This window comes from Oryx dammah, unplaced genomic scaffold, assembly GCF_014754425.2.
Source record: "Oryx dammah isolate SB20612 unplaced genomic scaffold, SCBI_Odam_1.1 HiC_scaffold_10, whole genome shotgun sequence".
Classification (NCBI taxonomy): domain Eukaryota; kingdom Metazoa; phylum Chordata; class Mammalia; order Artiodactyla; family Bovidae; genus Oryx; species Oryx dammah.
Window position 1 is genome coordinate 1,950,293 of NW_024070194.1, and position 25,646 is coordinate 1,975,938.

At 46.6% G+C, this 25,646-nt stretch overlaps 1 protein-coding gene across 4 annotated transcripts in view; it reads left to right on the forward strand.

Annotated features, from left to right (window-relative positions):
- BCAS1 (brain enriched myelin associated protein 1) overlaps positions 1-25,646 on the forward strand; it is a 99,457-nt gene that overhangs the window by 36,139 nt on the left and 37,672 nt on the right. For 3 of the 4 annotated variants that reach the window (XM_040248098.1, XM_040248097.1, XM_040248099.1), the window contains exons 5-6: positions 16,453-16,596; positions 17,822-17,866. In XM_040248098.1, coding sequence (XP_040104032.1) covers positions 16,453-16,596; positions 17,822-17,866 — 189 coding nt within the window. Of the gene's footprint in view, positions 1-16,452; positions 16,597-17,821; positions 17,867-20,190; positions 20,326-25,646 lie in introns of all 4 variants that reach the window. The other variant, XM_040248096.1, reaches the window with a different exon arrangement.

The window sequence follows — 25,646 nt, forward strand, 5'->3', positions numbered from 1 at the left end:
TCCAGGCACGAACGCTGGAGCGGGCTGCTGTGCCCTCCTCCAGGGGGTCTTCCCGACCCCGGGATCCAAGCTGCGCTGGCCTATGTGCTGATGAAAATGGGAAAGCTGTGAAATAGCCGCTGACGTCTCTGCTAGTCTGTTAGCTTGTGGATATTCAGATATATGTATTTGCAAAGATTTTTAACAACAACAGAACAGCCTTCTGATTATTAAGAGTTCTCACCTGCTCTCTGGCTGTACAGCCTGTATTTAGGGGGAGAAATCAATTTTCTTGGAAGTGGAATGAAAGAGGACGGCCCTCAGAAAGTAACAGGAACAAAACTTATCAATCAATGGCTTTCTTGGTGGGAAGAGCGCATTATGCATCCATGGCCGTCAACGTATCGATTCAGAATTCTGAGGGTAAATTATGCCCTGGGCTCAGCTGTCCCTCCCCGCCCGCCCACACAAACCCTTCCCCCCAGTTTCACTGCTGTGTCCCTTGCTGGATTGGAATTCCAACCGCAAACCCACAGAGCTGTGAACTGGGAAAAAGATACCACCATTTCATTCTAGGGGAAACACACAAATCTTCTGTGTTTTCAGAACGACAATCTTATTTTTGTGCCTCATAAAACTACATTCAGAGCATAGCATAATTAAAACAAGGCCAGAATTCATGAACAAATGAAGCATTTACTACATAGGCCAAAGAAAAGATAAATTATATGCCTGAAAGGTTTCACTGAGCTGTGATTCACACAAACCAATGTGTTGGCAGGGGGGCTTTTTTTTTTTCTCCTCTCCCCAACAATTGAACCAGAACTTTAAGATAAGCATTTATTTAGGAGCTTCATTCCCCTGAAAACTGATCACATCATGGAAACTTGACCTTTTTTGGTTAAAAAAAGAAAAACACTAAATTTCTGTTGTCACTGGCAATTCCAGAGATGTCTTTGTGTTCGGGGTAGAGGGGTGTTTTAAGTGTTGCCAAACACAGATTCAGGAGATTTAAACAGGATATTCTTTTTCTTTTAAAGTTGAAGTAAATTTTTCGATTGTTATTTAAACACCAAATTTGTGCAAGGCATCTAAAACAAAAAATTATGGTCCTGGACCTTCAAAGATTGTATAATCTAATATGAGACACACATTTTTAAGGGAAGTTGTGATAAAGGCATTGATCCACAAATTCGTTCAGGCTACAGATATTAAGAGAGCATCAGATATTTAGCTACAGATATTAAGAGAAGCGCTGATCATCTCAGTCTCAATATGTCCCAAACTGAGCTGTTCCTCCACACCCCATAACGATGGCAACAAAATGCCTACTCACTTAATCCACAGGCTTCTCGCCTCGGTTAATGGCAGCTCCATCCTACAGCACGGCTTTTCAGTGGAATTGCGATGGAAGAGCCAGGGTCTCCAGAGTCCTTCTGTGTGGTGTAAAGCATCGAACTAACACATAAGCATCACCGTCAGGCAACATGGATTCCAAGTCTGCTTCTGTCACCTGTTGGCTGTGCGACCTTGGGCAAGTTACACAACTACTCTGAGCCTCAGTTTCTCCCTCTGTACAATGGGGATGATAATCATATCAAGCACGTTTCTACAGTATTCACACCTATGAGAGCTGAGTCTTTGAAGTACTTAACACAGAGATATTGCATTTTGCGAAAAATAAAATCTAACTGCTACCATGGTTTTTCTTCCTATTACGTCACAGGTTTAGTCTTTTTACTCTTCCCTTCCGCAGTCTTCAGCTAAAACTTGCAGAGACAGCACAGCTGAATCTAACTTGAACGCTGCATGAGCTAAGGCCTGTGTCCTAATCTGGGTTGGAAAAAAAAGGTGCAGAAGCAGTAAAATTATTTCAGAAAGTATAGAGTTTATGAAGGATAGTGCTCATACACACACGCTCCCAAGTGTGACGTTCAAGGTCTCTGCTAGCTGTCTCCTGTCTGTCTTCCTAACTGTATCTTCTCCTATTCCCTTAAATTCACCTGGTCAAAACTGCCAACATGTGACCTGTGCAGACACCATCTGCTCCCCAGGCCTCTCTCTGCCTTCATCTCCTTCTCTCTCTCTGTTTACCAGACATTAACTTTACCTTCAAGGGCCAAATTCTCCATGAAGCTGACCAGATGTCCCCCACCCTGGGTGGTTTCTGAGGACATGAATTCCTCTAGTATTTTGGGGGTATTCTATATATTCAGTGAAATTCTGCGATAAAATCTCTTTGAAGGAATCATCTCATTGAAACATCAAAATGGCCAAGAGAATTTTAATATCTTTATCATTTTACAGATTAAGAAATCAAACCTTTAGTGAAACCGAGCCACTTTCCCCAATTATGCAGCAAAAAAAAACAACTGTCCATCTCCAAAACCCATGCTTCTCATTCTCAATGTTATATTTATACCAGTTATCTGAAACTGCAATACCACCGTGACTGTGGAAAGCTGAACGGTAATGAGAGGGAGTGCTATTCAGAAATGTTAGTACGTGCAAAGGTGGAGATACCAAGTTAACCTCGAATCGAAGCAAACAAACAAAAAACCCCACCTTCCTCCAACATCAGAAAGGCCAAGTAAATTATGAGGTGTGTTTTTACTTCATGCTGTTTACCTCTGGTGATAAGGTCATGGCTTAAGAGAAGTATCTGCCCAAAAGACTTTGTCAAAACAGAGGGAAAACTCACCTTTAACCACCAAGTTATGAAATGAGCAAGGCTTTTAGCTACGGTTGCTCAGTCGCAAAGTCATGTCCGACGCTGTGACCCCATGGGCGGCAGCACACCAGGCTTTCCTGTCCTTCACTGTCTCACAGTTTTCTCAGACTCATGTCCATGGAGTCAGTGATGCCACCCGACCATCTCACCCTCTGTCGCCCCCCTTTGCCCCTGGCCTAGGTCTTTCCCAGCATCAGGGTCTTTTCCAGTGAGTTGGTTCTTTTTCATCAGGTGGCCAAAGTATTGGAGCTTCAGTTTCAGCTTCAGCATCAGTCCTTCCAATGAATATTCAGGGTTGATTTCCTTTAGGAGTCACTGGTTTAATCCTTGCTGTTCAAGGGACTCTCAAGAGTCTTCTACAGCACCACAATTCAAATTTTAGCTATAACACAATTTTAGCTATAGCACTGTAATTTTATGAACTTTATAAATTAGCACTAAGAAACATTTGATATGAAACATTTATAGTAGCCGAGGTGATGTGTAAGTGATAGGAGCCTGAATGGATTTGGAAATGAGTTCAGATTCTACCGCTTACTAGCTGTTTGGTAAAGTTAAATAATAGGAGTGGCCCCAGTTTTCAATGGCTTGTTATCCCTGGGCCGGGTAGTAAGCGTTCGGCACACCTTACCTGCTTTGATTCTTGTAACAACACCACAAGGTAGACTTTTTTGTTGTTAAAACAAATGAGGAAACTGAGGCTCAGAGAAGTCAAGTTACTGGTTCCAGGCCACACAAGTGCATTGCAGGCAGAGCTGGAATTAAGACCCGGCAGTGAGCAAAGCCTGCGCCACTCTGCCATTTCCGAACCTGTGTTTCATCCACAAGAGGAAGACACTGCCTGCCCTAGAGGCTGCTGAGAGGACGGAAGGTGACATAGCCATCAGTAGCAAGGAGGCTAAATAAGAGAGTGGTATTTGGTAAACTGTCAGAAACCTAGAAATAAAGAATTATGAGATAGAGCAAACGGCCTTCCAGCTGACGGAGTCTGAGTGGTAGATCGTCTAGGGTACCTTTGGCTGCAATTTAAAAAAATAGCAAAAATGTTGACTCGACAGTAGCTTAGTTCATGCGGAAAGTGTACATTTCTTGTACATAATATATAAGAATTCGAGAAGTGAAGGGTTCCGTCCAGTTGAGCATTTTCATGGCCCCAGGATGCATCTGTCTCCAGCACCCTCTGGGTATCAACTTGGTTCACGGGCTTGGTCTCTTGTGGTCGTTTATTTTCTTTTTTTGTGGTACAGTTAATGTACAATATTCTATAACTTTCAGGCATACAGCGTACTGATTCACAATTTTTAAAGGTTATACTCCCTTTACAGTTGCTATAAAATATTGGTTTTGTGGTTTTAAGGAGGCTGCCATAGTTCTAAGCAGTGTGTAGAGTCATAATGTCCTACCAGATGAAAGATGAGTTTCCTAAAATTTACCCATTGGAGGAACTGAGTCACATGTTTGGTTGGAGGTGCAAGCTGGGGGAGGGTGGAAAGTCCCTTCAACAGAAAGCAGGCTCTGCCAGCAAAGGTGATGCCACAGGTAGAAAGCAGATATATTATTTTCTCTCCAACTTCACGTCAGAAACTCCCTAAGTGGATGGAGCCGGTGGACGCTACCGTGGTATCTCCCCACGGCCATTTATTTACATACGCTCGTTGCACTGGCTCTTTAACTTGACTGTGACCCACAGAAAAGTATGAACGAGACGAAGACTTCACAAAATAGCGCCATGCCTACAGCAAGCAACACGGGCTGGTATTTTCTACTCTTTCTAGCCTATTGCATGTGATGGGTTTTAGTGCTAATTTTGGGCTTCCCCGGTGTCTCAGCAGTAAGGAATCCACCCGCCAATGCAGGAGGTTCAGGTTCCACCCCCGGGGCAGGGAGACCCCCTGGAGGAGGGCAAGGCAGCCCACTCCAGTCTTCTTGCCTGGGGAGCCCGTGGACAGAGGAGCCCGGTGGGCTACAGTCCGCGGGGTTGCAAAGCCTCAGACACAATGGAGTACTTACGCAGCAACGACAACAACGCTGGTTTTGACCCACCAGCTTATGTTCTATTTCCCCATAGTCACAATATGAAGTTGGAAGGAATCTTCTACCACCCTCATCCTTTTCGCACAGGGAGACAGTGATCCTGAAGGGTGTGACTGCTCCTTGTGCAACTGGTGTCTCCAGGCGGTCCTGCCTGGCACACCTCGGCAGGCAGTAATGTTCTTTAGATGAATCTGACAAGGATAAAGACGGTACCCATCATGTTTCAATTTTTCAAAGCGTGTTAGAGGACGTGGTTGTGATCTCATGATTAGCTCTGCCGAACACAACTTTCAAGAAAAATGGTTTCAAAATATTTATATGCTGGGCTGTTGTTGTTATTTAGTTGCTGAGTCACATCCGGCTCTTTTGTGACCCCATGGACTGTAGTCCACCAGGCCCTTCTGTCCTTGGGATTTCCCAGGCAAGAATACTGGAGCGGGTTGCCATTTCCTTCTCCAACCCAGGAACTGAATCAACATCTCCTGCACTGGCGGGCAGATTCTTTACCACTGAGCCACTGAGCCCTTGGACTACAAAGAGATCCAACCAGTCCATCCTAAAGGAAATCGGTCCTGAAGAGTCGTTGGAAGAACTGTGCTGAAGCTGAAGCTTCGATACTTTGGCCACCTGATGCAAAGAGCTGACTCATTGGAAAAGACCCTGATGCTGGGAGGGATTGAAGGAGGAGAAGGGGACGACAGAGGATGAGATGGTTGGATGGCATCACCGACTCGAGGGACATGGGTTTGAGCAGGCTCTGGGAGTTGGTGACGGACAGGGAGGCCTGGCGCGCTGCAGTCCATGGGGTCGCAGAGTCAGACACGACTGAGCGACTGAACTGAACTGAGCCACTAGGGGAGCAATATGTATGCTGCTGCTGCTGCTGCTGAGTCGCTTCAGTCGTGTCCGACTCTGTGCGACCCCACAGACGGCAGCCCACCAGGCTCCCCCATCCCTGGGATTCTCCGGGCAAGAACACTGGAGTGGGTTGCCGTTTCCTTCTCCAATGCATGAAAGTGAAAAGTGAAAGTGAATAATCTGTGACTTTTAATAATCTATGGTTTTGTCTAATGCAAAAATTCAGGAAAAAAGATGTGATTTTTCTTTTCCCGAGTAAGTCCAAACAATTCTTAGAAAATATGCAACCTAATTTTCCAGCATTCAAAACAGTTTTCTCACTTTCGGGAAGAGTTTGTTCAACAGATGACGAACTTGTTCTAGGCTGTGGGTTATTTGCTTTTGTATTTTAAAGTTGTTTTCTAATGTTGGATCTTCTTTCTCTCTGATGAATGTAAAACGTCGTTAGCAGTCTGGGGTTGTCCAGGTTGGAACTAATCACAGGACAGAAGCATCTGCCACAGAAGCTTTTTTGCCCGACGTGACCTGGAATCACTCTGCGCCCACTCTTCACCCACTGTCATCGTATTTTTCAATTTTATATCATACATAGCGGACTTTATTTAAGGATATGCCAACTCCTGTGTCCTTAGGAATATCCCCAAAGTAATTACTGCTGCCAGAAAAAGAAGCAAGGAAAGAACATTTTATTGCTTAATTCTCTACCCAGATTTCACTTGCCATCAGAAATCAAGTTGAAAAATTCACTTACCCCTCAAGTGGAGGAGTTGCTGAGAGAGAAAATGGAAAACCCTTATTTATAGGAAGAAAGTGTGAATTGCTTTCTCTGATAGATTTCTTTCCACCTTCCACCTATGACTAAAATGGACAGCTGGTTTGTTTAATCTCATAAATACAACATCTCTGCCTCAGTCAATACCATGGGCTAATGAGGTTCTATCATGTCAAGGTGCTATGTTACACTCTTGCTGCCAAAGGTGTAAGATGAGCTATTAATAACCTGAGGTTATGTCTACAGAGTATTAAAACAGGTGGTGAGCTTGTGATTTGTAATAAAGCATGTCATATGGGATAATCGGTCCAACCTGGCTTGATTCAATGAGGATAAGCAGCTAAAATGAAGAGGGTTGCCTCTCTCCTTCCAAAAAAAGAGAAAACGGGTCAGTGGAGCATTCTTAGCTCTGGGTCATGAAGAGTCTCCCGCCTAGAAAACGCCAGAAGACGATGGAAAGTCCAGATTTCAGGAACTTCCCTGGTGGTCCAGTGGTTAAGAAGCTGCCTCCCAGTGCAGGGGGCTCAGTCCCTGCTTGGGGAACTAAGATCCCACATCCGGATGCTGCAGAGCAGCTAAGCCCACGTGCCATCCTGGAGGGCCCGAGTACAGCAACACAGACCCTACGAGACACGATGAGGGTCACGTGTGCTACAACTAAGGCCTAGATACATTTTAAAAATACATAAAATTTTTAAAGTTGCCAATGTGAACTTTTCTTAAAATCTAGATTTTACACTTCAAGATTTTTATGTTATTTTTATTGCCCTCTGAAGTGTCTGGTAATTTCTTAATCAACTACTTGGCTCACAGTTTATTTCAACTGTGGCACTCTGGCAGTACACAATTTTTAAGTCTTAAGAAATTTGAAAGGACAATATGACATCTAGGAATTTATTGAGAAAATGCATAACATTTTATCCATAAGGTTTTGTGTTTTTTGAAGTCCCACATTATGTGTTAGAGAAAAGTTCAGTCGTTCAGTTGAGTCCGACTCTTTGCAAACCCATGAACTGCAGCACACCAGGCCTCCCTGTCCATCACCATCTCCCAGAGTTTACCCAAACCCATGTCCGTTGAGTCGGTGATACCATCCAATCGTCTCATCCTCTGTTGTCCCCTTCTCCTCCTGCCATCAATCTTTCCCAGCATCAGGGTCTTTTCAAATGAGTCAGTATTTGGCCAATACTTATCATGTGGCCAAAGTATTAGAGTTTCAGCTTCAGCATCAGTCCTTCCAGTGAACACCCAGGACTGATCTGCTTTAGGATGGACTGGTTGGATCTCCTTGCAGTCCAAGGGACTCTCAAGAGTCTTCTCCCACATCACAGTTCAAAAGCATCAAAGCTCAGCCTTCTTCACAGTCCAACTGTCACATCCATACATGACCACAGGAAAAACCATAGCCTTGACTAGACGAACCTTTGTCAGCAAAGTAATGTCTCTGCTTTTTAATATGCTGTCTAGGCTGGTCAAGATGGGAAGATCGAAAAGGTCTAGATAGAGAGACTTTGCGCTGACTCTGGTATACCCTTACACTGGAGATCACGAACAAGATGGCATGGAAATAGAATTATTGATTGTGAAGGTAGAACATAATGTTAAATAAGAAAATCAAGTTTCAAAGTAATATATACGGCAATATCCCTTCAGGATAAATATCATGTTTGCCTTGCCTGTCAACATGTACATTCATCCTTCTACCCAAAGAGGGACTTGAAACGCAAAACTGCAGATTGTTGGCAGTAGTGATTTGCTGTAATGGGATAATGGGTGCAGTTAATACTCTTATTCTTTGCTTATGTAAATTTTCTCTCTCATAAATGAAGCAAGCCCGGAGTACTGCCTAAGTACAAGGAAAATATTGCAATCTAGGTAGTTTCCCAGTTCCTCCACTAGACGGCGCTATGAAGCTTGCGCCGTCCTGAGCTGTATTAGAAACTGCGCCGGTAACCAGAGGTTTAACAGGGGTTCTGGAACTGTGCAATCCAGAGGTGGCGTGGCAATTTCTTGTTCAGAAATAACACTGGCTTTTAAAGCGCACAGCCAATGTGTGTTTTGGAAAGAGAAGACACTGCGGATGGGCAGTTTTCCAAGTCCTTTCATAACTCTTTTACGGTTGTGCTATTTGAATTCTTTCCTTATTTTTGCCATGAGCTTAAAAGATGTGAATGCATTTCTATCTGTTGATGTGAATTGGGCAAGAACAATGGGAAAGGGCTTCCCTGGTAGTCCAGTGGTTGAGAATCCGGAATACAGGGGACGCAGGATCGATCCCTGGTCCGGGAAGATCGCACATGCCTCAGAGCAACTAAGCCTGGGGGCCACAGCTTCCGAAGCCCGGCTACCCTAGAGCCTGTGCTCTGCAGCAAGAGCACCCACTGCCATTAGAAGCCTGTGCACAGCTGGAGAGGAGCGCTGCTCCACGAAACCAGAGAAAGCTTGCACAGAGCAGAGAAGACCCAGAGCAGCCAAAAAAAAAAAAATACATATATAGAGGGGAAAAGTAAAAATACAAAATAAACTCCCGGGATAGATCCTCCTTCGGTGGTTTTGAGCTTTGTAGTAAAACGAGGTGTTAAAGAAAAATTCCCAAATTACTTCAGAAATGTTAAATTTCCACTGAACGTTTTTAGTAGACTTTGGTCTTGGAATCCCTTTCTGCTTATTTGATTAATTTCTTTCCATTCTAAGAAAACTGAAGGATGAATGTTTAGCTTTGAGCATGAACGGAATCCCATTTTTCACCCTTGGTGTGACAGTGGGTGTGTGCAGGTGGTGTGCTCTTGGAGGGAGAAGAGCGAAGCCTGGGTGTTGTCTGGAGCCCGTTGTTGCTGAGCCGGTGATGGCCTTTGTGTGTCTGGGGCAACCGCGTGGGAGAGGAAGCGTAGCTCTCCCTTTTATCCCAGACAGCATGTGGCTCGAATTTCTAACAGATGGAAGAGAGTGGAGTACTGGGTTTCTGTACTAGTCGATATTGCTTAGACAAATCTTCCCGTGTTAAGCTGCGTGTTGGACCGTGATTCTTGGTACAAAAATTCAGAATGAACCCCGTGCTGCCTGATCAGTGGGGACCTCTAGATGAGGTAGGTGTTCATTACAAGTAGTTCCGGGCAAGGCTTTTTTTTTAGCCTTGATCATCCTGCCTTCACATATATTCTCACTTGGACAATGCAGACCTTGCTTTGAGGGAGAAGGAACCCAGCTGACAATTTACAGTGGAAGGAAGGCGCCAGAAGCCCCATGTGGGTTTGATCATAGACAATCAAGTTAGGATAAGGCAGCAGTTTCTCAACATGACAAATTGTGGTCCGTTAACTAGTGTTTCAATCTGTTTGCCCTTTGAAGTCAACTGAAAGGGAAAAAAATATATGTAGGTCTCTCCTGCACAGATGAAAACCAAGCTGACCCCATGGACACCTGTTTGCTTAAAAAGAAGTTTCCAGATATTTCCTGGAGAGTGCCTGTGTTTCTGTCTAAAATTTCTGTTTGCTCAGAATGATCCGGAGGCCTGATGAAAATAGCGAAGATATATTTGTAGCTAAGGACAAAGATCCCACGAATAACCCAATAGTTCCAGCATCGGCCACACAGCGTGGGCTGGATCGCCTTCCCCCTGGTGCCGTTTGGCTCTATGGATGTCTTCTGGAAGTCTGGAACCAGTCATCCCCATTTTGTTGTGTTCATTTAGCTTTGTTCGTGCTGGCTCCTCATTGCGGTGCAGGCTCTTCTGTAGTTACAGTGTCTTCCCTTGCCGTGGAGCAGGGCTCCAGGATGCACGGGCTCAGTTCTTGCAGCTCCCGGCTCCAGAGCGCCGGCTCAGTAGTTGGGGCCCACGGCCTTAGCTGCTTCTCTTCCCAGACGGGGGTTGAAACTGCGTCCCCTGAAGGTGAACTCTTCACCACTGAGCCACCAGGGAAGCCACACATTTTGTTTTAATTTTAATTTTTAATACATAATGCGTTCACATGGCTCAAAATAAGAAATTATTAAATGGCGTACTTGTCTAGCAATGCCGCTCCCGAGAGATAATCACTGTTTGTATTTTTAAATGAATCTTTCCTGAGCATATGCAAGCGAAAGACAAGCATAAATTCACGCTCCTTCTTGCTTAAGTGAACGGCAACATACTACGCTCTGTGTTCTAGCCCGTGCTTTCTTTCCCCAGCTAACACCACTGTCTGTGTCTGTACAGCTTCCAAATCCGGGACACATAGTTTTCCAATGAATGGATGTACCATGAGTTATTTACCCAGGACTTTATTAATGACATTTGGCAGGTTTCCAAGCATTTGCTATGACCTCATTGTAGTACATAAGCTTGTGTATTTGTGATAAATAAGCTTGTTATTTCATACTTATGTGAACTGAGTTTTAAACTCAACTCTTAGGAGCGGAATTGCTGGGTAAAGGAATATATGCTTTTGACAGTGCCCTTCATTCGTCATCCGTTGGGTGCGGCAGGCAAGGTCTGCATCACGGGGCACGGCCTCGCTGGTTTCTGCTCAAGGAGTTTAGTTGCTCCACAGTGTTTGGGATCTCAGGTTCCCCGATCAGGGATCGACCCACATCCCCTGCATTGCAAGACAGATTCTTAACCACTGGACCACCGGGGAACTCCTTAAAAGAATAGATATGTTTTTAATTTTAGTTGATAGTGCCAAAATTCCGACCCACCTTCCATCAGGACTGAAGTTATTTGCACTTCACTCAGTAAAACACGAGGGCGCCTGCTTCTCACCCGAGCCTCCTCACGGAACGTCTTCAAACATTTGGACTTTTTGACCTTCGACCATTCCTTTCACGACTTTTGGAGTTTCAGTCAAAGTTACAAAAACTCTTTCAATCCAAGAGTATGGACGTTTTTCCCAACTGCTCTTCTAGTGTGTTTATCCATTTAGATTTACCCTGGAGAAGGAATTGGCAGCCCACTCCAGGGCTCTTGCCTGGAGAATCCCGTGGACACAGGAGCCTGGTGGGCTACAGTCCATGGGGCCGCAAAGAGTCGGACACGACTGAGCAACTTCACACACGCACACGCACACACACACACACACACACACTCAGGGTTGTGTTAGCTTTTTACATGGCCACCCAGGTGTCCCTACATCTTCAATATAAAGAGCCCTTTAATATAAAGCCTGTGTCACACACTAAACTCGCGTGTCTTTGGTCGAAAGCGTGTCTTTGGTCGAAGTGTGTTACATGTTGTTACATGTGTTACATGTTGTTGCTGTTGTGTGTGGTCCGTCGGGCCTGACTCTTTGTGAGCCCATGGACTCTGTCCCGCCAGGCTCCTCTGTCCAGGGGACTTCCCAGGCAAGAACACTGGAGTGGGTTGCCATTTCCTACTCCACGGGATCTTCCCCGACCCAGGGATCAAACGTGTGTTATATGTGAATGATGACAAATGTGGGGAAAATAGCAGGGAAGAGGAATAGAGACAAGGGAAATTAAAGCAGGATAACTCTTTGTGCAAGTTAGAGATTTGGGTAAACCGCCAGAAGGAAGGGGGGTGTGAGGCAGTGCAGATGGTACTTAAAAGCTTTTTGCTTCTGAAATCATTTGGACCTAAGGTCAAATCCTAGCTTGAGTCTAAGATCAAAGGCAAGTTATTTATTCTTTTCATGAATCAATTTATTCATCAGTAAAAATGGAGTTACAAATCGTTATAAGAACTAAATGAGATCTCTTTAACTAGCTTAGCATTGGGCCTGACACATAAAGGCTGATCATTATCATTATAATGATATTACCCTGGACATTTTTCCTTCTCATACCACAGTCCTCAAAGAGTGTATGGCTGCAAAATATCCCATCACGTGGTCCGTAGGTAAACCACATGCTGCTTTACCTACTTGTTCTAGGATTGTGGAGACTTTCGAGCGGTTCTTCATTCCTACTTTTTCAGCTCTCTCCTGTGATGCTTGTATAAACTTTTTAATCTTCTTAAACTTTTTGTTCATCTATTTTATTTATTTCATTCCTGCCGCTCGGGGGCTTCACTGCTGCGCGCAGGCCCTCTCTAGCTGTGGCGAGCGGGGGCTCTCTGGGTTCCGGTTCCCAGGCTTCTCACTGCGGCAGCTTCTCTTGTCGCCGAGCGCAGGCTCTAGCGCACAGGCTCAGGATTTGTGGCGCGTGGGGTCTTCCTGGACCAGCAGTCAAACCCGTACCTTCTGTTCAGCGGGTGGATTCTGAACCACTGGACCTCCAGTGAAAGAAAGTGAAAGGCGCTCAGTTGTGTCCGACTCTGTGCAACGCCATGGACTGTACAGTCCATGGAATTCTCCAGGCCAGAACACTGGAGAGGGTAGCCTATCCTTTTTCCAGCAGATCTTCCCGGCCCAGGAGTTGAACTGGGGTTTCCTGGGGTCTCCTGCATTGCAGGTGGGTTCTTTCCCGTTGAGCTGCCTGAGAAGCCTGTTTTGCCCCCTGGATCTCAGTCAAACTGAATAACCTGCCCCTGAAGCCCTTCCCGCCCGGGTTCCCACCTCATCCTTTCCTTTCACGTCCTTCCCGCCGTCTGAAACTCCTCTCCAAGCCAGCCCTGCCCGCCCCACGTGTCCACCGGCAGCTCAGGCTCCAGCCCCGAGGGCAGGTGCCGCTCCACCTTCAGCCCTTCCTCTTCCCTCTAGCTCCGCTGTTCTCAGCCTTGGTGCACATTGCGATCACCCAGAGGCTCTAAAAATGATGGTGCCTGAGCCTCACCTCCAGGCATTCTGGTCAGATTGGCTGAGGGAGTGCCTGGGTGTTAACGCTGGTGTAAAATGCTGCCCCGCTGATTCTGAATGGCAGCTAAGTGGGCTCGTGGGACTCATGCATCCCTTTACCCAAGTTCTTCTCCTTCTCTGCCAGCCTTTATCCACTGTGAGACTGTAAGCACTTCGAGGCAGGAACGCGTGTGGCTCAGTTTTGTCAGTCTCACCAGGCTCAGGATGAGGCTCAGTGACTTAACAGTAACGATGACAGAAACAGCGTTTATTGAATGTTTACTGTGTGCTTGATGCTTTCAAACATTCTTGAGAGTTCCTTGGACTGCAAGGAGATCCAACCAGTCCATCCTAAAGGAAATCAGTCCTGAATATTCATTAGGAAGATTGATGTTGAAGCTGAAGCTCCAATACTTTGGCCACCTGATGCGAAAAACTGACTTATTTGAGAAGACCCCGATGCTGGGAAAGATTGAAGGCGGGAGGAGAAGGGGACGACAGAGGGTGAGATGGTTGGACGGCATCCCCGACTCAATGGACATGCGTTTGAGCAATAGTGGAGGACAAGGGAGCCTGGCGTGCTGTGTCCGTGGGGTCACAAAGAGCCAGACACGACGGAGCGAGTGAACAGCAGAACGACAGTGTGCGCCACACACGTGCCAGACCCTCTAGACGGACCGTCCCGCTGACGCCCCGACGGCCCTCAGAGGCAGGGGCTGCTCTTTCGGCCCACGAGCGCTCGGGGCACAGGCGTCAGGGAACACGCCCGCGAAGGCAGGGGTGTGACCGGAGCAGAGGGCGGAGTCTGGGAGAAGGCAGGGGTGTGACCGGAGCAGGGGGCGGAGTCTGGGCGGAGGCAGGGGTGTGACCGGGGCAGAGGGCGGAGTCTGCGCGAAGGCAGGGGTGTGACTGGAGCAGGGGGCGGAGTCTGGGCGGAGGCAGGGGTGTGACCGGGGCAGAGGGCGGAGTCTGCGCGAAGGCAGGGGTGTGACCGGAGCAGGGGGCGGAGTCTGGGCGGAGGCAGGGGTGTGACCGGGGCAGAGGGCGGAGTCTGCGCGAAGGCAGGGGTGTGACTGGAGCAGGGGGCGGAGTCTGGGCGAAGGCAGGGGTGTGACCGGGGCAGAGGGCGGAGTCTGCGCGAAGGCAGGGGTGTGACTGGAGCAGGGGGCGGAGTCTGGGCGAAGGCAGGGGTGTGACTGGAGCAGAGGGCGGAGTCTGGGCGAAGGCAGGGGTGTGACCGGAGCAGAGGGCGGAGTCTGGGCGAAGGCAGGGCGGGCTGGCTCCGGGGCGGCACTCACCCCGGGCGCTCTACAGTTGGCGCCTGGTCAGGATTCCCCGCCACGTTACTGAACGAAGGCGCATGAATGAGTGGGTGGAAATAAGTAACTCGCTCCGCGGACCGGCTCCAGCAGGCCTGCTGGGGCACTTCCTTAGATTTAGAGCTGGTATCACGTGCATGCTGGCTCATCTTACACACACCTGTTTGGTGATTTATGTAATGTTTTTGATTTAGTACTTCATCTAAAGTTTTTCTACTCAATTCTATCCAAGCAAAACTGTTCATTGTACCAAAGAAGTAAGTATCTTTCCAAACAAACACTCCTACAGAATAACTTCATGCGTCTGTATGTGTCCATGTCTATGCGCCACCTAAAATCAAATCATCGCCCACAGGCACACCGCACGCTAACGCCAAGGGGCTTCAGTTGTGTCCGACTCTTTGCCACACCATGGGCTGTAGCCCGCCCGGCTCCTCTGTCCATGGGTTTTCCTAGACAAGAATACTGGAGTGGGTTGCCATTACCTTTTCCAGGGGATCTTCCCGACCCAGGGGTTGAACCCCTGCCTCTTGCATTGGCAGTGAGTTCTCTACCACGAGCATACACCTGGGAGGCCACGCAACTGCTAGACACAGAATTTTCAACCATCCTCTGTATCAACCTACTTAACCTGGATCCGAATTATACCTTGGAAGTATCAAAAATTCAGCTCCTATTAGACTTCTAAGATGAACAGGAAAGGGCTTCCCAGGTGGCACTAATGGTAAAGAACCCCTGCTGCCAGTGCAGGAGATGTAAGAGACGTAGGTTCAGTCCCTGGGTCAGGAAGATCCCCTGGAGGAGAGCATGGCAGCCCACTCTAGTATTTTTCCTGGAGGATTCCATGGACAGAGGAGCCTGGCGGGCTACAGTCCACGGGGTCTCAAAGAGCCGGACACGACTGAAGGGAGTTAGCACAGCACACAGCATGAACAAGAAGTTATATTAGAGCCCATTTAACAGGCATCTCTTCCCAAGTACAACTCGTTTTGCCTGGAATGAACTAGAAAAGCTGAGAACTCAGAGCTGTGGCTCTGATGAGTTGGGTTTTATGAAGTTCCAGCTCTTTCAGAGGCATTTCACAAGAAGCGCTGCTCCATTTAGAGAGAGCGCTGGAACTGAGGAAAACTCTGTGAAATACACATGTTATTGTTACCTTTTAAAATATCCACCAAAATGTGTTTATACATTTTCATAGCTGTTCAGAAAACAGCAGCCCCGTTCTCTATTCGGCCACGCCATGCGGCATGCGGGACCTTAGCTCCCCAACCAGGAGTGGAACCCACGCCCGCTGTGTTGGCAGTGCTGAGTCTGGACCACCAGGGGAATGCCAAAGAGAGCCCCGTTGCTGATGCAGACTCTCTCGGCTTGGTCCTAGGCTAACCTATGTGCCACGTGATTCAGCACGGGAAAGACTTCAGCGAAGGACGTAAACTTGAGCCCAAGCCTACAGAACGGGTGGGTTTGAGGTAGCCTGGCTTGGCTCAAGGTCGTGGGAGTGAAGAAAACAAAAGAGGCCACTTTGGCAAGCATCCTGCCGTCCTGGGTGGGTTAGAAGAGGAAGTCCATCCCTGTACCCCAGCTTTTCACCAATAAACTCCCAGATCCTGAAGATGGGATTATTATTCTAAAACATCAGTGCGTTTCTTAGTTGATACAATCCACCACCGTGAGGATGGTGGGAAACCAAATAGAAGGATCTCCCACAGTCAGACTGGGGAACCACAGAGCGCTGGCATCCTGCCCAGCCTTTCTCCAGAGCTGGGAGAAAAGGGTTTTGTTTGGGACGCACCGCGCCCTGCTGCGTTTGCTCGCCTCTGGCTCCAGATAATGTCCCTCCGACTGACTGCAGATGCTGATTCTGTTAGAAAGAGGGGGCGGGGAAGGAAGAGTGACTCTCATAAACCCCTGATTGTTCCACACCGCTGTGGGCTGAAGAAGTATGGCTGGAATTAGCGGGTAAGGGAGAAAGAGGCGGGAAGCAAAAATATTACTTTGAGAGTCCACATTCAACAAGTTGCAACCGTGAAAACTCTGTCTCGATCCTAGGACTTAGTTGACGGCAAGGGAAAGGGAGAACAGGAAGTCCCAACTGTGAGCCGCTCTGTCCCCGGGGACCCTGAGCAACTGGAGATTGCGAAGGAGGACGCCCAGGCAGAGAACAGTTCCATCATGAGCTTCTTTAAAACCCTGGTAAGTAATTTCAACTCTTTTTCTACTCTATTCCTACGTTCTATTGCGAGAAAGTTTTGCTAGTTCTGAGAATGACGCAGGCTTGAATGGCACTGATCTAAACAGGGTGTCATCTTGGTGTAGCCGGACCCTGGAGAACAGGGGAAGGTGTTTCGTAAGGGAATTGACTTTCAGCGAAGGAGTCTTTACTGCTGGCAACTGTGAGAAGCATGGCAGGTGACCAAACTATAGCCACACTGTTGTTGTTCAGTGGCGAAGTCGTGTCCGACTCTCTGCGGCCCCATGGACTGCAGCGCACCAGGCTCCCTGTCCTTCACTCTCCTGGGGTTTGCTCAGATTCACGTCTGTAGAGTCAGTGACGCTACTTAGCCATCTCATCCTCGGCTGCCCCCTCCTTTTGCTTTCAATACAACGTGAGCCATGTGGTCATGGAACTCTACCGCAGTTGGTGTCTTATGGTCATTCACCATAAAAATAATTGGAAAAAACTTCCTTGAGTTGCTGACCTGTCAAAGCGTTTTTGCCACTCAAATGGCAAATCAAACTGTAGAAGTCACTTTCTATCTTGTTACGTCTAAAGCTCTTATCGGGTCGAGGCAAGGACCCACGCCTTCCGTTGCTTGCTCATCTCTGACTTTTCAGGGCCCACAGCGTGGCACATGCCAGACACTCAGAAAAGGGCTGAGTGAGTGCATGCATGATTAAACAGACAGCTTCAAGCGTTTGGACTATTTCCAAAGACCAAGACCAGCTTCGAAAGACAAAATAGAAAAAAACCAGCAGCGTGTGCGACAAGCACCAAAGGGCTGTATGTTTGTTTGGATCAGTGGTAGCCTTGCTGGAAAGTCTGTGGCCTTCCAGGAGACAATCTTGAATGTGATCAAGCTCTGGGTGAATGTATAAGATCTGATGCATTTCACTATAAAATATTAACTTCATTAACTTTTCTATACCTAGGCATTACCAGGATTTCTTCTTATATTCCTTACCTGTAGAGTAAACTGGACTATGTTAAATAAAAATATGAAATAAGGACTTCCCTGGGAGCCCAGTGCGCTTTCACTGTGGGCCCCTGGGTTCAGTGGGCCCCTGGGTTCAGTACCTGGTTGGGGAACTATGATTCTGCAGCAAGGCCAGAAAAAGAAAGAAAAGAGAAAGAGAAAAAAAAGGAAAATCACCCTAAAGAGCTATGGTTTGTAACATCTGTTTTTTTCAAACTTTGAAGGTTTCGCCTAACAAAGCTGAAACAAAAAAAGATACGGAAGACACGGTAGGTGGCCTGAAGTACGTTCCTATTTGTGTTTGTGTGTGGAACTGGATTTGGGTTATGTCCTCTTTGTTTTTTGAATTTTGTGTGTGTGTGTAGATACATATATATATATTTAGCAATTTAATACTGCCATTAGGTTGTCCTTAAAATGTTCCATTTACGTTAATGGTATTTTAACGAAAATTTTGGTGGAAAACTTGAAACGTGCCAATTGTGGCTAAATCATGTCACAAAAACCAATTTCTTACACAGAATTAGAACAGACTACTAATAATTCTGTATCATCTTAGTCTTTTTCATTGTGTGTGGAGAGACCCAGGGAATAGAGTAAAAGCCACTGGAAGGGAGACAGCGGTGGGACCGATTTAAAGCAGATGTAAGCCTCTAGGCTTTTGGTTTTTAAAAACTATGTCCTGCTGTTTTTCATGTCATTTGAAAAAAAAGTTAATCTCTACTGCAATGGCAATCGCTTGGTGGCATGAAACAGTCACAAGTTGACACCTGCCAAATGGAGGGGTTAGGATGCCCTGGAGAGCGTGCCCTTTTTCACTGTCATCCTAGAAAGTCAGCCAGTTCCCCTCCAAGTACATTTTGTCTGGAACAACAACTTTCTAGAGATGTTTTCGCTTTACACTAGACAGAACCGGTTTTCTTTAGTAGGACACATGGTTTGAATTTCCCGGGGAATCACGAGGAAAACTTAACTTGGTGACAGAGAAGTGTCTTGTGTCCTCCTTTTGGTGACTGAAAGTGCTTTGAAAGACACTGGGACCAAACAAACAGCTTGGCCAACTTGGTCCATCTGCTTCCCATATTTGAAGGGGCTGAGCTATGAAAAAGATCCTAGAATTTGTCTCAGACCTGTGTTCAAGCCACAGTCCTGCTACTCGAAGGCTGTATGATCCTAACCCGTCTGAACCCAAATTTCCACATCTGTAAAACCGAGGCAATAAAACTTCTATCTCCCCACCCCCAGGACTGAAGGTGTGACCATGCCTGGTAAGCCCAGGGAGCTCTATTCAAATGTAGGTGATTCCTGGTTCCCCAATCCCTGCAGGACAGATTGAACACCAGGATTACATTTGCCTTGTATTGATGGGTTCCTCTAGAATTTTCTTTTTCCATTGGGGGAAAAAAAAAAAGATATATCTGAGGCATCTACGTGCATTTTCCTATAAAGTTATTTATTTGCTACAAGGCTGCTAGGGTCAAGTTCACTGAATGGTTGGGTCCATGGGTTTCTCTTTGGGTTCTGCGACTTGCATTGTTTGAAAACAGTAGGGTGTGTGGGTGTGACGTGTGGCTTTCCGAGTGACCTGGGCCTCTCTCTCATCAGCTGCTCATGCCTCACCTAGAATGTGGTCCCAGCAGAAAATACCTAGAGATAAAAATCTCATGCTCCTGCCCAGAGAGGGGTGGGTTCATTACTGAGGCAACTGGATCTCAAAAGAGGGTTTTGTGAATGTAGGTTGCCTGTGACACCCACAAACAGACCTTCCAACCTGGTTCTCACGCTTGCCTCCTGGACATGTTTTCTACTGAAGTTCTTAGATTCATGCCTTTGAAACCTTTGTCCATCTTCTCATTTGGCCCTGGGCAATTTTTAGCAGACTCAAAATCCCCCAGCATTTGTGACTTGAGTCAGCAATTCTGAATAATTGTAACTGGGCTATTTTAGTCCCAATTTCGTCTCATTTTGGCTCAGAGGATTGGCTCATTCTAGAAACATCTTTTGCCCAGGAGATCTGCCCATCTAGAAATCAGTTGAATCTTTTGTGGGTAATACTGTTCCCCTGAGGTTTCTAATACCAAAAAAGCGGAGATCAGTTTGAGAATGAAAGCCACTCTGTGGCAGGATTTGCCTTGAGTCCAGGATGCAAAAACAAGTTGCTTATCTTCAGGTATATATTTTTTTCTTTTTCACGTGACAATAGCATTTAGATATTTAAAGCCATCCAGTAGGGACTTCATTCTCTGCTTCGTGTTAAAAAAATTTTCACCTGGTTATTTCACGACCTATAGACAAAGCTTAAAAATCTTGTCATTATCTTTAGCAGATGGAGTTGCGCTAATCTGGGTCATTTAAATAGGTTACCGTGTTGAAAATCAACGTGTAACAAAAATAGACGGTGACAGTGCTCTTTAGCCGAGTCTGAGAGTTTGACAAAGATAAGTGTTCACATGATACCTTATGATTGGAAGATGGGGATGATGTATCATCAGTAGATAATTGACAACCAGGATTACCGCACTTAAAAACAAAAGAGAAAAATGAGTTTTGTTTAAAAACAAAGTTCTGAGCTGTGACTGCTGTTGCCCGAAAGGCATCTAAGGGAGAAAGTGTCTCTGATGGACAAGCCGGGCAGAAGACATCCGAGGTCCAGGCTAAAGGCGCCAAGAAAAAGCACCTGCATAGCCCCAGGCTAGGACTCGCCTTCAGAAAATTCTTTAGGCATAAGGTCTGTATCTCGTTAAACTAGGAGGGAAAAAAACAGAACCCTGGTCTTCATTCTGTGGCTTACCTGCACATCTTGTGTCCACCCAGCTCCTCTTCAGTGAAGACAGAGCCTTGGGTGGTGGGGCTCATTAGAGGGAAATTAAATACTATGTGAGACAATTTTCATTGATTTTTTAAAAGTCCTCATAGTTATAAATGTCTCAGATTACTAGTGTCGACCAGGGTTCTAAGATTATTCTAACCCAGTGTTTCCCAAATGTTGAATGTTTGCATACCTGCCCCATCATTTTTGAGATATACCACTATTTACTTGGGGCTTCCCTGGTGGCTCAGCTGTTAAAGAATCCGCCTGCAATGTGGGAGACCTGGGTTCGATCCCCGGGTTGGGAAGATCCCCTGAAGATGGGAAAGGCTACCCACTCCAGTGTTCTGGCCTGGAGAATTCCATAGACTGTATAGTCCGTGGGGTTGCAAAGAGTCAGACACAACTGAAAGACTTTCATATCTATTAATATTTTTATATTGAAATTGACTTACTCCTTATTTAAAGTTATCTTGAAACTTGACATTACATCACACTTGGAAAAGCAGAATCAATTTTCATAAGAAGAAGGTACCATTATATAAGCAATAAAAAAGATATTACCTTCTAGCTACCTGGCTCATGTTAAGCTCTGAACCGTTGGCCTTTCTAGCTTTATGGAAAGGCACTTAGCCAACAGTAGGGAAATGTTAAAAAGATTTCTCTACCAGAACCAGACCAAGATTTCCTCCTGAATTGTCTTACAAAGATGAGAATTGAAAAAGGAGGAGTATTTTCACAGTTTTAATATTATTTATTATCGAATCTTGGCTCAACCCAAAGCCATTTCTCGTCCCACCAATGGTCTGCTTTCTGCACTTTGGGAAACACTTTTCTAACCTCGAGATTTTATCACCTCGCGCTCTGCTCCATCTCTTCCCTGTATTAACTAAACTTACACTGAACCCAACCGGAAGCCCGGCACCTCAAAACAGTGAATGAAGGCAGAACAAACTCTGCCTCCACGTTCTTGACAAGTGAGGACAACAGAGAAGTCATCTTTGGAGATTTCATTCTTCTCATGTCTAAGAAAATGCCAGTATTTGTCTAAAGCCGTCATCAATTAAAAGGACCCCTGACTTGAGCCAGGATGCTTCTAAAGTTGTTCAAAATGTCCACCATTCTCCACTAAGTTGAATGAACTGATTTTAAAAACATCCCCAGCTGGATATTAGAGTCCCTGGACTGTGTATGCAAATAAAAGCTCCATAGAAAGCTCTCCTGGCTGAATCTATATTTGCATAAACAAACTATTATGAAGCCACCCTTCGATTTCCCTACAGGGTTATTTTGTTCTGTAAAGAGAGAAGGGGGCGGATGAGAGGTTCTGCAGTGGTGGGGGGAATTAAAAGGCGGTACTACTGGACGCAGTAGCCAATTTGGTAACTGCTGGTGGAACGGGTCAGAGACTGGGGCAAAGGGATCTAGCTGGATTCCCAATCAGGGAGCTTCTGTGAGGAGGGAGCTTTGGAAGTTTAAGCCGCATATGACTGCCCCCCTCCCCCCACCGCCACCCCCTCCCCCAGCAGGTCTGCCTGTCTCGTGACATTCATTTAATGCTGCGTTCCGAGTCTCTTCCCCTCCCACAAGTGGGCCACCCAGGTTCAGCATTCTCAGGGCTTCCCCAAACCCCTGGTCTCCCTTCCTGCCCCTCGGGTGCCTGTGGGGAAAGGAGAGGACTCTGGGACTCCTGGGTGGTGTGGAAGTGACCCTTTCTGGGGTTCTTATAGCAGACCGAAGGTTTTGCCTTGAGTCACATTCAGTCTGTTGTTTTACGTCATCTAAGGGGACAGGTCCCAGACATCCTTCACTCGCATTTATACGGCAGTTTGGTGGGTCTCGTTGGCTTTTACCTTCCTGCCTCAGAAAGTGTTGTCTTTTCCTCAGGGGATTGTTCGGTCATCCAAAAAGATAGGGGAAAAGGGCCCTTAAAACAGACCAGCCCGAGTCTGCCAGTGAACCTTGGCGCCTGCTTCTGGGAGGTGCAATGCCCCTCCTCCTCGAGTTCACTGTGACCCAGGACCAAAAAGGAGACTCAGCCAAGCAAATTCAAGGATAGAACGTTGTCTTCTGGTTTTGCTCTAAAAGAATATAAGGGCTACCAATCCTGGTTAACTCCCAGGTTTGTTTCTTTATAGATCAATGTTCCTTCTTATAAAAAGGATTTTCTTAGTTTAAAATAATGGAGAAGCCTGGAGTTCATCAATGGAATACATTTGTTGTTATAAATAATAAGGAGGTCAGCATTTCTTTGCTGAATCTGCATCTATTTTCTCTTGGCTTAATCACACATGATGCTTCAGCATAAAACTGTCACACGTCCTGCAGACGTTGAACAGGGCCATGCACACAAAGGACGTGGATTTAGTGTGTCTTTGCCCAGAAATGCTCCCTTCCCCACTCTGGCTTGCTCAGTGCCTCCTCTGTCGGTTAGACAGTAAAATATCAGCAGCTACCTCATGGGATTCATAAGCTTCTGCCACACGTTCATTGTTTTTTGGTTCCTGGTACAGTGTTTATATCTTACTAACACTTCCCCTCTTCCACACCCAAATGTGAAAAGAAGACGAAAAGTTACTCCAGAGGAAGGTAAGGTCCTCTGATACGCAACCTCCAATTCTAGTACATTAGAATTTCATGGGTAGGTTTGTCAGATAAATAACAGGTACCCAGTTCAACTCAGTTTCATATAAATGGCAGCTAATTTTTTAATATAAAAATAAGTATGTCCCAGGCAATATTTGGGACATCCTTAGGCAAAAAAATTGTCCTTTGTTGATCTTAAATTTAGACTTAACAGGACATCCTGTGGTCTCACTGTTATTTGCTAAATCTGGCAACCCTACCCAGGAGATTTTCTCCAAAAAACATGGATAGAACTTGCATAGTCTCCACCGTAACACAAACAAAGACTATGAGTTCAGCTGACGCTGGCAGAACACCGTTTGAAACACTTCTCCGGGAAGCGAGGAGGTGTGTGGGCAGGGAGAGGACGACTCATGGCAATCTGTGACTCCACAGCCCTGTACGAGGGGGTGATGGGCAGAAACGTGACATGGCAGGATCCTGCGTGGGTCTCTCCCTGGGGTCCCCATCATCAGTTAATTTGCTATTTATTTAATACGCATTTTGAGCCACAGACAGGATCTAATGGGGTTAGGGATGTAACGGTGACAAAGACATAAAAGCTCATACCTTCAAGAGCTCAGTCAGGCCAGAGAGATGCACAGTCAGCAGTTACATCAATACACTGGTTACACCGCTATGCACCTACAATGAGCTTCCCTGGTGGCTCAGTGGTAAAGAATCTGTCTACAACGCAGAAGACACGAGACTGAATGTCCAGGTTTGAGTATCACCCACCCTGGAGTCAGAGGTCAGCTCTGTCCCCTTATCAGTGCAATCGCAAGCAACTTGTTTAACCAGCTGGGACCAAAACTTCCCTAACTGTAATGCATGCGTGCATGCTCAGTTGCTTAGTCGCATCCAACTGTTGCAACCCTACGGACTGTAGCCTATCAGCCTCCTCTGTCCATGGGATTTCCTTCTCCAGGGGATCTTCCTGACTCAGGGATCGAACCTGAGTCTCCTGTGTCTCCCACATCAGCAAGTGGGTTCTTTACCACTAGTATGGACACAGTCATTGATTCCTTCCTCATCAGACTGTCGTTACAACATTCAGTGGCTTAGAATGGGTGCTGGGCACTGGTGCCTTCTATCACTGTTACATCAGAGTTCAAAGTTGGACGCCTCTTTGCCCACTTCCCTAGGACCATAGTTCTCTCTTCAAGGGGCTAAGGGAGACAGGAGGCTGAGGGGAGGAGGCAAAACAGGCCAAACCAGAGATGTCTTGTGGGCTTAGCAACTGGACCTGCCCTGGTAGAAGGCTAGAGCTCCAGAACCAAGCTTTTTCTTGTAACTCCCATGCACCTTTGGCTGAGCATGCTGAGCACCTGTGAAGGGACAGCCCTGAGCTGGTAACACGGCCTCTCAGTAGAGGAAGCAAAGCAGCAGAATTTAAATGAAAACAGTGTGGGACCCAGTGAGTAATGGAGCATTTCCTGTATGACGTGAGCAGGACCGATGACTTACTTAAGCCAACAACAGTGCTTGCTGAGAGATGGGAGTGAGGTCAGCCCCGCCCCCAGCCCAGATTCTCGGTCTAAAACGGACCCCTCTAGCCAATGGGGGTTTTCCCGGGAGGGCAGAAGTGCAGTTGATGCGGGGACCGTGCCTGGCCCCTCCTGTGGCTCCTGCTTCTGTCCTGGCCTCTGGCGCTTGCTGAGGGCTCCGGGCATATGCTGTTCCCTGGGCCAGGGGCCTCCTCCTTCTGCCCCAGTTAGTTTCTAGCCGCCCTTCAGATCACAGCACCGTCTCCCTTCCTCTGTCAAACCTCCCTGACTGTCATGGTAGATCTGGTCTAGCGCCCTCCTTCTCTTAGCACCGAATCCTTCCCTCTGCCCTGTGGCACTCATCATAGCTGGCATTTCACACTCACCTGCGGGACTATTTGTTTGGCGTCTCTATCTCTTCATGAGAACACGCCACCCCAGCACTCAGTATCCGTCATAGGTCATAGAAGGCAGTTGATCGCGTTTTCCCGAGTAAATGCATACATCAGCATACCTCCCTCCTGTTTTCTGAAAAAGACAGCAAGCTAGTTGGTGGAGGGCACTTCCCCTTCAACCAGTCCTCGTTAATTTAATTACCATTTAAAGCTAAAACAGCACCAGGTGTCCTAGACCGTTTGGAACATGCATAAATGCAGAACCGTCTGAGCCTAACCAGTTTGATCACACTGTTGATACAAGGCAGAGGTTATTTTAAACCCCAGCATTATGTGGTTTTATACGTTTTTAAATGGAACTGGGATTATTCCAGGATCACCTGTCACAAAAGTCATTTCTATACATTGGCCCTTTAGCTCCTGATTCAAATGTAGAATCTGCTCTGTAAATGACTCCCTTTTGGTATCAAAAAAGTCAGCACAGAAGATATTGTGTCTTACATCAGACAGTGAAGTTCAGTGATCTGTGAGCTTCCTTCGGAGAGGTAATGTGCAGTGTGGGAGAGCGTCAGGTCGGAGAGGAAAGTCCGGGTCTGAGGCCAGACTGCACCCCTGTGCCTGGCGGGTCACAGACCTCAGTTTCCCCTTTCATGAAAATTCGGGCATGGGGCTAGATGGCCTCTAAGACTCTTTCCAACACCAGAAATACTCTGAAAGGTTTGAGTGTTTCCAC